The 13,364-nt window shown below is 37.8% G+C and overlaps 1 protein-coding gene across 5 annotated transcripts in view; it reads left to right on the forward strand.

Annotated features, from left to right (window-relative positions):
- Positions 1 to 12,493, forward strand: part of RBBP6 (RB binding protein 6, ubiquitin ligase) — a 37,811-nt gene extending 25,318 nt beyond the window's left edge. For 4 of the 5 annotated variants that reach the window (XM_028090387.2, XM_028090388.2, XM_028090386.1 and 1 more), the window contains 10 exons: positions 930 to 1,033; positions 1,574 to 1,911; positions 3,332 to 3,428; positions 3,570 to 3,648; positions 3,751 to 3,805; positions 4,977 to 5,045; positions 6,794 to 7,156; positions 7,447 to 7,548; positions 8,398 to 10,158; positions 10,504 to 12,493. In XM_028090387.2, the coding sequence (XP_027946188.1) occupies positions 930 to 1,033; positions 1,574 to 1,911; positions 3,332 to 3,428; positions 3,570 to 3,648; positions 3,751 to 3,805; positions 4,977 to 5,045; positions 6,794 to 7,156; positions 7,447 to 7,548; positions 8,398 to 10,158; positions 10,504 to 12,073 (4,538 nt within the window). In that variant the 3' untranslated portion in view covers positions 12,074 to 12,493. The remainder of the gene's footprint in view (positions 1 to 929; positions 1,034 to 1,573; positions 1,912 to 3,331; positions 3,429 to 3,569; positions 3,649 to 3,750; positions 3,806 to 4,976; positions 5,046 to 6,793; positions 7,157 to 7,446; positions 7,549 to 8,397; positions 10,159 to 10,503) is intronic. The other variant, XM_028090390.2, reaches the window with a different exon arrangement.
- The last annotated feature ends 871 nt before the right edge of the window (positions 12,494 to 13,364 follow it).

A 13,364-nucleotide genomic window follows, 5' to 3' on the forward strand; every position in this document is an offset into this window, starting at 1 on the left:
TTTGAAAGCTTTTTGGGCCTTAGATATTCTGGAAATATTTTTAAATGGTACTTAAATCCCTTTCCTGGATTGTGAAAAATCGCTTACTCTAAATTCCTAAGTTTGATTGAGAACTGCTGTCTGTAAAGATACTGCCCAACATTTGCCATGTGGTGGCTTGGGACTTTTTTTTCTGATCATTTATATTAGCATTTGTTTTTTTCTGCCACGTATTCTAAATTTGCCCCTTCTTAACCCAGATGAAAATGACATCATCTGAAAATTTTACTCCTCAGTCCTGCTCTGGCCTTTTTCATTTCTAAACATAGCTTTGGAATATAAATCTTTATTTTGGGGTCTTTTTAGTGAACGCCAAAGTCACAAAGAGGTCACTCAAGATTTGTTTCAGAGTGTGTCTTAGATTTAACAAACCACTTATTACTGGATTTTTTACTACACTGAAGCATAATCAGTGAATCTATAATTTAGCGTTATTCCTGTGCACTGTGCTGGAGGTGTCACTGACCTTCTTGCCTGAATAACCCTTCTGGTCTTTATCCTATACTTTTCTTGTGAGGCTTTTTTAAAAAGCCTGTTAGCCATGTAAAGTTTTATCTTTCTAGACTATATCTTACTTCTATTTTCCCCTATAATATTCCAACTACTAAACAAAGAGAATAGTATTTAGGAAAGAGTGCTTTTTCTCTTAGTTTAAATGTTTGTTGAAATTATATTCATGATTTCTATTTTTAAAGGTAGAAGTTAGCAGAGGAGTGCTATCAGGCGAGAGATTTTACTTCTAAGTTTCTTAATCTTATCTTAGAAATGATTAGTGATGTGTGCTTGGAAACAGTAATGTAACTGATTAGATATAAGTGGTCTTTGTAATTCATTCTCTAAACACTGAGTTTGTACTCTGCTTTTATTAATATTTAAAATATTTGACATAGGTATAAGAACAGCACTCTTGGAATCAGATGATCATACATGTCCAACATGCCATCAAAATGATGTCTCTCCTGATGCTTTAATTGCCAATAAATTCTTACGACAGGTAACTATCTTTGTATCCCTTTTCTAAAAAATTTTTTTAAATTTTTGATTGTTGGGCGCCTGGGTGGATCAGTCGTTAAGTGTCTGCCTTCGGCTCAGGTCATGATCCCGGGGTCCTGGGATCGAGCCCCGCATCAGGCTTCCTGCTCCGCGGGAAGCCTGCTTCTCCCTCTCCCACTCCCCCTGCTTGTGTTCCCTTTCTTGCTGTGTCTCTCTCTGTCAAATAAATGAATAAAGTCTTAAAAAAAAAATTTTTTTTTTGATTGTTCAGGGGCGCCTGGGTGGCTCAGTCATTAAGCGTCTGCCTTCGGCTCAGGTCATGATCCCAGGGTCCTGGGATCGAGCCCTGCATTGGACTCCCTGCTGAAGCAGGGAGCCTGCCTCTCTCCTGCTCCCCCTGCTTGTGTTCCTGCTCTCACTGTCTCTCTCTCTCTCTGTCAAATAAGTAAAATCTTTAAAAAAAAATTTTATGATTGTTTAAACTGTACTTGAGTAAATACAGCCTTACATTTTCCTGCATTTTTCTGTTTGGTATATATAGGCTGTTAATAACTTCAAAAATGAAACTGGTTATACAAAAAGACTACGAAAACAGTTACCCCCACCACCACCCCCAATACCCCCTCCAAGACCACTCATCCAGCGGAACCTACAACCTCTGATGAGATCTCCAATATCAAGACAACAGGATCCTCTGATGATTCCAGTGACATCTTCATCAACTCACCCAGCTCCCTCTATGTCTTCATTAACTTCTAACCCGTCTTCCTTGGCCCCTCCTGTGCCCGGAAATTCATCTTCTACCCCAGCTCCTGTACCTGATATAACTGCGACAGTCTCCATATCAGTCCACTCAGAAAAATCAGATGGACCTTTCCGGTAAGTCTGTGTGCAGTTCTCACTCTTCAGAAACAAGTGAGATCAGTAATACAGTTTTTTATTGTTGTATATTGCTCTAGTAGTTGTAGTGACCTGCAGTATGTATCATCCTTGTGAATCATTGTACTCAGTAAGGTGGGGGAATAAAGTAACCCTCTTCTAAAGGTTTCCTTGTAAGAGATGACTTAATCTTAATTGGAAGAACAGATAAATGAAGGAGATTCACTCGGCAAATGATTAAGCATCCCAAGGTCAAGGACTATACAAGTTGCCAAGAACCCTTGTTAAATGTCAAATCATAGAGAAAATTCACTTGTGGTCATAATGGTGGTATTAGAAAGAGTTGATGTGAGCAGAACTAAGCACAATTTGGATCGGTGGAGTAGAGGGAATAAAACATTGGTGGCAGTAGAAAAGTCAGAAACAAACTGACAAGAGCAAACTTAGGTAGAAGATGACCAGTGAAAACTCACTTAAATCCTACCACTTGCTCCTACCACTGGAGCAAAATTAGGTAGAAGACGACCAGTGAAAACTCACTTAAATCCTACCACTTCAGACACAAAAAGGACCTTTGACCATGTCATCCAGTGGCTCATAAATTCTTAAAGAATCAACAACTTTTTTAAATTTTTTATTGTTATGTTAATCACCATACATTACATCATTAGTTTTTGATGTAGTGTTCCATGATTGTTTGTGCATAACACCCAGTGCTCCATGCAGAATGTGCCGTCTTTAATACCCATCACCAGGCTGACCCATCCCCCCACCCCCCTCCCCTCTAGAACCCTCAGTTTGTTTTTCAGAGTCCATTGTCTCTCATGGTTCGTCTCCCCCTCCGACTTACTCTCCTTCATTCTTCAGAAGTACAGATTTGTGATTCAAGAATCAACAACTTTAAAAAAAAAAAATAGATGCCAGGGATCTGTACAGACCTACTGAAGCAAAAATCTTGAGGACTGGGACCTTTACATGTATATGGAAGACTTCTCACTGATTTTCTGTGATTAACAGTGGGAATGAGTCTCAGGGTTCATTGGCTTTTCTAAGATCACCCCTTTGATTCAGTGGTGGAGCTGGAAGTAGAATTCACTCTTAATCCTGTCTTCTTTAGGTCCCACACTTTGACTTTTTTTTTTAAGCTTTATTGTTCTTAGAACTGAACTGATTTCTTTCATAGCTATCACAGATGGGACTCCTTAAGGAGATTCCTTCTTTTTACTTACATTGTGTGTTTGAGGAACTGTGCAAAGGTCTAGGCTTCTCACTTTCCTCCAGAGTTTTCTTCAGCTTTGATTTAACTCACCTTAATGCAGGTGGTGGGTGGACAGACTTAGTAATAATATGTAAATTTTTTACTCTTAATCCTCCATTTCTGATGACTTCTTAATGTATTGCAAACTACATTGTTTTGTAGGGACTCTGATAGTAAAATACTGCCGGCTGCAGCCCTTGCGCCCGAGCACTCAAAGGGTGCCTCTTCAATCGCAATCACTGCTCTTATGGAGGAGAAGGTAAGTTTGATTGGCTTTTAAATTTGGAGGTTTGTCTTACAGTTTTTCTTCCAGGTTTTTTTTGTTTTTTTTTAACTCTCCCTCTTTTGTCTTTTTTTTTTTTTTTTTAACTTTCTTTTTATTCATGTTTTTTTCCTACAGGGTTACCAGGTGCCTGTACTTGGAACCCCATCTTTGCTTGGACAGTCACTATTGCATGGACAGTTGATCCCCACAACTGGTGAGTAAAATCATTCTGGTTTGAACATTTTCTCCATTCAAAAATAGTTGTAACTTTACTTAACATGTGATTTCATATTTACCTATTGTTTTTGTTTCCAAGGTCCAGTAAGAATAAATACTGCTCGTCCAGGTGGTGGTCGACCAGGTTGGGAACAGTAAGTATATGTTTAAAAAATCTACAGATGATTGCTTTTGAACTAGATAATGGGAATTAGAATCAAATGTGTTGGTGAATATTTTTTATTGTGAACTCCTCTTTCATATGCCACGTTATCGTAGTTTTTATGTAAAGTGGCATAAATTCAAGATTATGTGAAGAACTATTTTCTAAAAGAATGAGTAATTCTTTTCTGAAAATGGTAAAATACAAATTCGTATCAATTTTTGTTACTTTCATGTCTTAGCAAATGGTGATCTTGACAGGATCTCAGTTCATGGATAAGTAGTAATTGAAAGTAGGGGTTTTTTTTTTGTTTTTTTGAAAGAGTGTTTTAAATGTTGAATCACTTACTGTGCTAATAGATTAAATTTTTTCCTAGCCTTGATATGGATTTTCAAAATTTGATTTGAGTAAACATATTAAGGCTACCAAACAGTTTCTCATTTTGAATAGTCTGTATTAGTGGAATTTTATTACATATTAAAATCTATAGGATTTTGATCTTTGTATTGATAATGGTCTGTGGCATTAAAAATTAGTGTATTTATTTATGAATGGTCTTTATACAATCATTTCTGTTTCTGTAATCTATATAAATAGGCTTATATATTTATATAAACTGGCTTATATTCTAAAATTTTGATCTGTTTGTTTGAAAGATAAGTCAGATTTTTTTATTTTCAAGAGTATGCTAAGTGAGAGACTTAGCAGATTGTGTTGGTAGAAGGAATACAGGATTTGGAGATCGGTAGGCTTGGGTTGGAATCCCAGCCTCTGCACTTAGCAGCTATATGACCCTTGGGCATGCAGTTTTACTCAGCTCCATTGCCTCATCTGCAGAATTGGAACAGTGCTAGTTCCTTAGCTGCACAGTGCCCAGCAGATAAAAGGGCTCTATTTCTCTTGTAACAAGTTCAGTCACTTGTAGAATGCTAAATGGAATACCATATTGTGAAAAATATTGTACATTGAGGTTTAATTATTGTCACAATAGTTAATTGAAAAAATAGTTTAATACTTGCTCATATCCCCTCTATCTGGAACAAATTACAGAATGGGGGTCAGGAAGAAGAAAAAGTTTCTAGAATAGTTAAAATACGTGTCTTAAAGTCCACACACTAAGAGATCCTGTGTTATACTCAAGCCCATTTTATCTTTCCACACAGTTCCAATAAGCTTGGATATCTGGTTTCTCCACCACAGCAAATTAGAAGGGGGGAGAGGAGCTGCTACAGGTAGGCTTGTTAAACATCTTGAAAAACTGTAATCTGATGACATGCTGAAAAATATAACACAAAGAAATTAAAGCACAGCAGTGGCACGAGAGGGAGGTCATTTGGTTTATGCTTATCTCACTTAAGTCCTCAGTTGCCCTTGAGGCCTAGAGAAGAATAGATTACATTTAGTCTTTTAAATGATGGTTTTAGGCTACATCTTTAATACTCCTTCCCAGTGACTACTTTCTCCAAGCACACGGCAGAATATTACCTCACATTTACTCTTTTGAGGGTAGAAGGACATCATTAAGGTCCAGACAGTATTTAAGGTGACAGTTTAATTTAAGATGAAAGTTAACTTGCTCACCTCCCAAGTGTGAAGGCTTGCATTTATTTCTCTTCTAGACTCCATTTTCTGAATCTCCTCCCACCTTCTCTTTTCCAAAAGAAGAGACAAAGAAATTGTTCACGGCTTTTGCCCTGGACAGGCAAAAGCAATGTTACTCTTCAAAGCCCTAAGTCTTATTATCTAGGTCACACTCGCCACCAGGGTAAAGGGCCTCTAAATTAACTCTATAACAAGAATATTAAGGTTTATCTTCTAGTGCTGCCTTGAGAATTGCTAAGTAATAACTTTGTTACTAGCTCACATGTTAATAGAAGATAATATTTACTAATTCAGACTCTGAAAAGAGCTTAAACTCTAAACCCCTGCTGCTGCTGTTGTGTACCAGTTATTCATAATTTAAAGAACCTTTAGCTTACAGAAATAAGCCCACCTTTTAAAGAAGTCACTATTTCTTTGATGAGGGACAATTCAGAAACTTTGGCCAGCACTCTTTATTTTTACCCAACCCTTAGAAATAAAACATTGAGATTTTTAGTTGTTAGTGACAAATGTTAAGAGTGGTACTTATTTTCTTGAGGATGAAAGGTAGAGCATAGGGAATATAATCAGTGGTATTGTGATAGTGTAGTATGGTGACAGTAGTTACACTGTGAACCTCACATAAGGTATAGACCTATTGAATCACTGTGTTGCACACCTGAAACTAATGTAACCTTGTGTGTTACATTCTAGTATAGTTATAGTATAGTATAGTTACAAACTATACTTCCAGTTTTTTTAAAAAATGTGACCAATTATTAAAAAGTACTTTAAATGCAAAAACGAAACAAAACCAAAAAGCTATGAAGCCATTTAAAACTGTGTTTCTAAAGACATTTTAATGACATCGAGAAATGCTCATGATGTACATAATGTCAGGTGAAATATGAAATTATGAAAATCAAAAATACCTTGTACTTAGGTATTTTTGAAGTACCATTTAGAAGGATCCTTTCCACACTTCCTACCTCAAAGGATTACAGGAAGTGGTTTTTATTCATCGAAAGTTTTGGTTTGGAAGGCATTTTGGGGAGGCCTGGGTCAGAGAGGCATTAACCTTGTCAGTTCCTTTAAATGACAGATTAGGAAGTCACAAAAGATCTTTGTGGAGTGGTAATAAATCTGAACTTCACAAAAGAGAACTTCTAAATATGGCGTCTCCGTAGAGAGAAGGCCTTATAAACTTGTATCATTTTGGTCCCCAAGTGGCCTTAAAAATTGTATTTTCATATAAATAAGTTCCTATTCTTATTTGAATAGTTGATTCTATTCCATCATTTGTAAGTTTGAAGATAATTACAGATAGAAAAGACACTTACTTGTCTTGTCTTGGGTGATTATAGTTTGAAGGAGTAATATCTCGGATTTATTTCTCCAGAAGTATAAACCGCGGACGACACCACAGCGAAAGATCACAGAGAACTCAAGGCCCGTCGCTACCAGCAACTCCAGTTTTTGTGCCTGTGCCACCCCCTCCTTTATACCCGCCCCCGCCCCATACACTTTCTCTCCCTCCAGTTGTGCCTCCTCCACAGTTCTCTCCTCAGTTTCCTCCTGGCCAGCCACCACCTGCTGGCTACAGTGTCCCTCCTCCAGGCTTTCCTCCGGCTCCGGCCAATTTATCGACAACTTGGGTATCCTCAGGAGTGCAGACAGCTCACTCAAATACCATCTCAACAACACAAGCACCCCCGTTGTCCAGGGAAGAATTCTATAGAGAGCAGCGACGGCTAAAAGAAGAGTGAGTGCTTCAGTTTGAAATTCTCATACACTTTCATTTTCTGATGTAACATTCAACCAGGTATCTTTGGAAACATTTTCTAGTGTTTCCAGTTAGTACAAGAAAAATCACCTAAAAATTAAGCCAAAGCCATACAAGCAACTTCCTCAGGGATTCTTAGTTATTTATAGTTTTAAAATGGAAAACTAATGGCAATTTCATTCATTTCATTCATGATCTAATTACATTTGTCTTGTTAGTTTTCTTAAATGGTTTTTGTTAACTTTCACTCTTTAACTTTATTTTACTAGGGAAAAGAAAAAGTCCAAGCTAGATGAGTTTACAAATGATTTTGCTAAGGAATTGATGGAATACAAAAAGATTCAAAAGGAGCGTAGGCGCTCATTTTCCAGGTTAGTGTTTTGCAAGCCTTCACAACAGAATTACAAATGGGACTTTGAATATCCAGGGATTAGCTATGGATATAAATAACATTGCACTTACGGAATTTTTCTGATTCGGTCTAGGTTTATAGAAATGGACATGTAGCTTATTTCCCAATATCTGTTTATTGAAATAATGTCTCAATGTAAATTCTATTGTGTAGAACGAGCAGTTATGGGGATGAAATTGCCCTTGTCCCTCGAAGTTATTTGTAGCGTGAAATAATTGGGAAATGTTTGTGGAAGGAAAGAGAGAAATAGCTGAAGAACATTTCTGAGGACCCTTTTACCTGAGGCTACAGCTTCTTGCTGGAACATTAACCTGTGTAATTGTTGAAGTAGTGGTAGAATACAGACTGCTTTATCGATAGAAAAACTGAATTATAAAAATTCCCTGGAAGTTTGTTTAAAAGACTTATTTTTTAAGCTTACATTTGAAATGTGGTTCCTTTCAAAGCTAGACTATTGGCCAACGTAGGACAAAGAAATTACTCCTACTTAAATAACCAGATAGGAAGTAAAATTTAAATTTAATTGGCATTTTGTTTAATGTTAATTAGCTCATATAACTCACGGTACATTAATGCGCTTCACTCTTAATTGTCAAGATTTCACTTTTGTTTTGTAACAAATGATTGCTCTGATCTTTGTGTACTTTATTCCATTCCAGTAGAGGTCACTGTGCCTCTTTAATCATCTAAGATGAAATTTGATATAAAGAAAGATGGAACCGTGAGGAGAGCATGCTAGAATCTGAGTCTGTATTTTATTTTGTATATATTTCTCAACTATCAACTATTGTTTTGTTTTTGTTTTTAGGTCTAAATCTCCCTATAGTGGTTCATCATATTCAAGAAGTTCATATACTTATTCTAAGTCAAGATCTGGTTCAACACGTTCACGTTCTTATTCTCGATCATTTAGCCGCTCACACTCTCGTTCCTATTCACGATCACCTCCATACCCCAGAAGAGGCAGAGGCAAGAGCCGAAATTACCGTTCACGGTCTAGATCTCATGGATATCATCGATCTAGGTCAAGGTCACCCCCATATAGACGATATCATTCACGGTCAAGATCTCCTCAAGCATTTAGGGGACAGTCTCCTAATAAACGTAACGTGCCTCAAGGGGAAACAGAACGTGAATATTTTAATAGATACAGAGAAGTTCCGCCACCTTATGACATGAAAGCTTATTATGGGAGGAGTGTTGACTTTAGAGACCCATTTGAAAAAGAGCGTTACCGAGAATGGGAGAGAAAATATAGAGAGTGGTATGAAAAGTATTATAAAATAGGTTATGCTACTGGAGCACAGCCTAGACCATCAGCAAATAGAGAGAACTTTTCTCCAGAGAGGTTTTTACCTCTTAATATCAGGAATTCTCCCTTCACAAGAGGCCGCAGAGAAGATTATGCTGGTGGACAAAGCCATAGAAGTCGAAATTTAGGTGGCAACTATCCAGAAAAGCTTTCAACAAGAGACAGTCACAATCAGAAGGACAGCACAAAGTCGAAAGAGAAGGAGAGTGAAAATGCCCCAGGAGATGGTAAAGGAAACAAACATAAGAAACATAGGAAAAGAAGAAAGGGGGAGGAAAGTGAAGGCTTTCTAAACCCTGAGTTATTAGAAACTTCTAGGAAATCGAGAGAACCTACAAGTGGTGAAGAAAATAAAACAGATTCATTGTTTGTTCTCCCAAGTCGAGATGATGCTACACCTGTGAGAGATGAGCCAATGGATGCAGAATCTATCACTTTTAAATCAGTGTCTGAAAAAGACAAGAGGGAGAAAGACAAACCAAAAGCAAAAGGTGATAAGACCAAACGGAAAAATGATGGTTCTACTGTGTCCAAAAAAGAAAACGTTGCAAAACCTGCTAAGGGACCTCAAGAAAAACTAGACGGAGAGCGTGAAAAATCTCCTCGACCTGAACCTCCACTTAAAAAAGCCAAAGAGGAGACTCCAAAGACTGACAATGCTAAATCGTCATCTTCCTCTCAAAAAGATGAAAAGATCATTGGTACCCCCAGGAAAGCTCACTCTAAGTCGGCAAAAGAACACCAAGAGACAAAACCAGTCAAAGAGGAAAAAGTGAAGAAGGATTACTCCAAAGATGTCAAATCAGAAAAGCTAACTAATAAGGAAGAAAAGGCCAAGAAGCCTAGTGAGAAAAGTAAGCCACCTGACAGCAAGGGAGAAAAAAGAAAAAGAAAAACTGAAGAAAAGGGTGTAGATAAAGATTTTGAATCCTCTTCAATGAAAATCTCTAAACTAGAAGTAACTGAAATAGTGAAACCATCACCAAAGCGCAAAATGGAACCAGATATTGAAAAGATGGATAGGACCCCTGAGAAAGACAAAACTTCATCATCAACTGCCCCAGCCAAAAAAATCAAGCTCAACAGAGAAACTGGTAAAAAAATTGGAAGTACAGAAAATGTATCTAATACAAAAGAAACCTCTGAAAAATTGGAATCAACATCTAGCAAAGTTAAACAAGAAAAAGTCAAAGGAAAGGTCAGACGAAAAGTAGCTGGAGCTGAAGGATCCAGCTCAACGCTTGTGGATTATACCAGGTAACTGATTATGGGTGGTTGGGTGTGGATGTTTGGGGAAAGAATTCCTTTAATTTTATCAATGCTTTTAATTCTAAAGTGTAGTATGTTAATTAAGAAGGGGTTAGCTTGGTTTATTCTTGTCTTTAAAGAAAGGAGTTGAAGGTTGTAAATAGATTTTGTGGGTGAGCCTTTTTTTTTTTTTTTAACACAATCCTACATTTAAATCATTTAATCTCAGAGTAGGGCTATTGGCTTTTGAGAGTTAAAAGGACATTTATGTTTAAGTTAGCCTTTTTTATATTTATCAGTGTTCAGTAGTAGTAAATTCCTCATTAAATTAACAGCATTTTAATTTTTTTTTAGTACGAGCTCAACTGGAGGCAGTCCTGTGCGGAAATCTGAAGAAAAAACAGATACAAAACGAACTGTCATTAAAACTATGGAAGAGTATAATAATGACAATACGGCTCCTGCTGAAGATGTTATTATTATGATTCAGGTTCCTCAGTCCAAATGGGATAAAGATGACTTTGAATCTGAAGAAGAAGATGTTAAGACAACACAGCCTATATCAAGTGTAGGAAAACCCGCCAGTGTTATTAAAAATGTTAGCACTAAACCCTTAAATACAGTCAAGTATACTGAAAAAGAAAGCGAGTCATCAGAGAAAATTCAGAAACTCACCAAGGAAGTGAGCCATGAACTTATACAACATGAGATCAAAAGTTCAAAGAACTCTGCATCCAGTGAAAAGGGGAAGACCAAAGATCGAGATCATTCAGTGTTGGAGAAGGAAAACCCTGAGAAGAGGAAGAACAGCGCTCCGCCGGAGAAAGATAGTAACTTGGACCGTCTGAATGAACAAGGAAATTTTAAAAGTCTGTCTCAATCTTCCAAAGAGACGAGAACTTCAGATAAGCATGATTCCGTTCGAGGTTCTTCAACTAAAGACTTTACCCCCAACAGAGACAAAAAACCCGACTATGACAACAGAGAATACTCAAGTTCCAAACGTAGAGATGAAAGGAATGAATTAACAAGAAGGAAAGACTCTCCTTCTCGAAGTAAAGATTCTGCATCTGGACAGAAAACTAAGCCACGGGAGGAGAGAGATTTGCCCAAGAAGGGAACAGGAGATTCCAAAAAGAGCAATTCCAGTCCCTCAAGAGACAAAAGACCTCATGATCACAAAGCCACTTATGATACTAAACGCCCAAGTGAAGAGACAAAACCTGTAGATAAAAATCCTTGTAAAGATCGTGAGAAGCACATGTTAGAAGCAAGGAACAATAAAGAGTCAAGTGGCAATAAATTACCATATGTGCTTAACCCACCAGACCCACAGACTGAAAAAGAGCAAGTTCCTGGGCAGACTGACAAGAATGCAGTGAAGCCGAAACCGCAGTTAAGTCACTCCTCCCGACTTTCCTCCGACTTAACTAGAGAAACTGATGAAGCTGCTTTTGAACCAGACTATAATGAAAGTGACAGTGAAAGCAATGTGTCTGTAAAAGAGGAGGAAACTTCAGGAAAAGTTTCTAAGGAACTGAAAGATAAAGTCGTGGAGAAAGCAAAAGACAGCCTGGACCCAGCAGCAGGCGGCCAGATAGGCACAGCCAGGAGCCAGAGTCAAAGCAGCCCTAGTGTTAGTCCAAGTAGAAGTCATAGCCCTTCTGGAAGCCAAACCCGAAGCCACAGCAGTAGTGCCAGCTCTGCAGAGAGTCAGGACAGCAAGAAGAAGAAGAAGAAGAAGGAAAAGAAAAAGCACAAGAAACATAAAAAACATAAGAAGCATAAGAAGCATGCGGGCGCCGAAGTAGAATTGGAAAAAAGCCAAAAACACAAACACAAGAAAAAGAAGTCAAAGAAGAGCAAAGATAAAGAAAAGGAGAAGGAGAAAGATGACCAAAAAGTGAAATCTGTCCCTGTATAAAAGGACGGATTTTTAAAAATTGACTTAATTACTAAGTCATCTGTATTAAATTTTGTTATAATGTAAAGAGATTCAAGCCTTGTAAATAATGATATGGAAGACCCTGTGCTGCACTTAAAATATTGCTGCTTGATTATTTGATTTTTACATCAGAGCTTTATAACACGAACTTTTGTACAGAATTGTGAGTTGTGACCATGTAACATGAGAGGTTTTGCTAGGGCCTATTATTTTTAACCACCATTAATTAGTTGGGGTGGAGTTTACTGTACTGTGAAATTTTCACATTTGAATTTTTTTAATTGCCTGGCAAAAGCTGGTATCAGTTCTAAAATATCAGCAGAATGATTTGCTGAATTCATTACAACCCCAGTATGTCACTTTTTGATTACAATAAAAGTTTTCAGTAAACTTTTCAAATGTCGAATATATGTGTTATTTGAAGGAAGTGTGTCATGTCTCTTCCCCCTTCCATTTCCTCATTTAAAATAGCCTTTGAGCCTGTAGTATAAGCTGCACCAAATATACAAAATTATGAAGTAAACATGGTAGGTAGACTTCATCAGTGGGCTGGTAGTAGGTGGCCAGAAATAAGAAATCAGGATTAATTGGAGAGCTGGTTGAAAAAAAATCTGAAAGGGTCTTAGAGTAATTAGAAGTTTGGACTTGAATTTTAGCGATGAGGAATTGTGATTTGTTTATGGTTCTTTTTCTTGAAACCCTGTTAAACAAGTGTTAAATTCCTTGATAAAGTGCCCACTAAAGCGCACAGTCATGAGCGTCTGTGGCCTGCCTGGTCTGCCCTGTTGACGAGCAAGCAAGTAGGAGGTCCAGGAGCATTGGGTTAGACTATAATGGGCTCTTTGGGGCTGTGGTTCAGGAAGTTATTGTAGGCAATGAAAGGCATTGAAAGGATTTGGGGAGTTAGGGTAAGAATGGTACCTCAGAAACTTGGCAGTATGAACAGGGATCAGGATGACAGCGGCTGGAAGGAGGAAAAGAGACCAGCTCCAGTCTGAGTAACAGTTCCCCTGAACTGTTACTAGTGGGAGGGGAAAGGAACTAAATTAGCAGCGACTTGCTTCTGTGAACCTCCTGTGTCTGAGCCTTTAAAGGATTTCCAGGCTGGGCCGTGCGGACGGTATGCAAAAATACTTCAGAGTGTGTTTTTAATGTAACTTCTAATAGTTAAAAATGATTTAAGGAGATTAATGTGAGTGTCACAAATGCTGTTGACCTCATGAAAGCCATGCAAGACTGAGTTAAGTTTGTTACGTGTTTGTCAGAAGTG

This window comes from Eumetopias jubatus, unplaced genomic scaffold (genome assembly GCF_037043125.1).
Source record: "Eumetopias jubatus isolate StellerSeaLion01/CBP00866 unplaced genomic scaffold, mEumJub1_p1.0 scaffold_12, whole genome shotgun sequence".
NCBI lineage: Eukaryota > Metazoa > Chordata > Mammalia > Carnivora > Otariidae > Eumetopias > Eumetopias jubatus.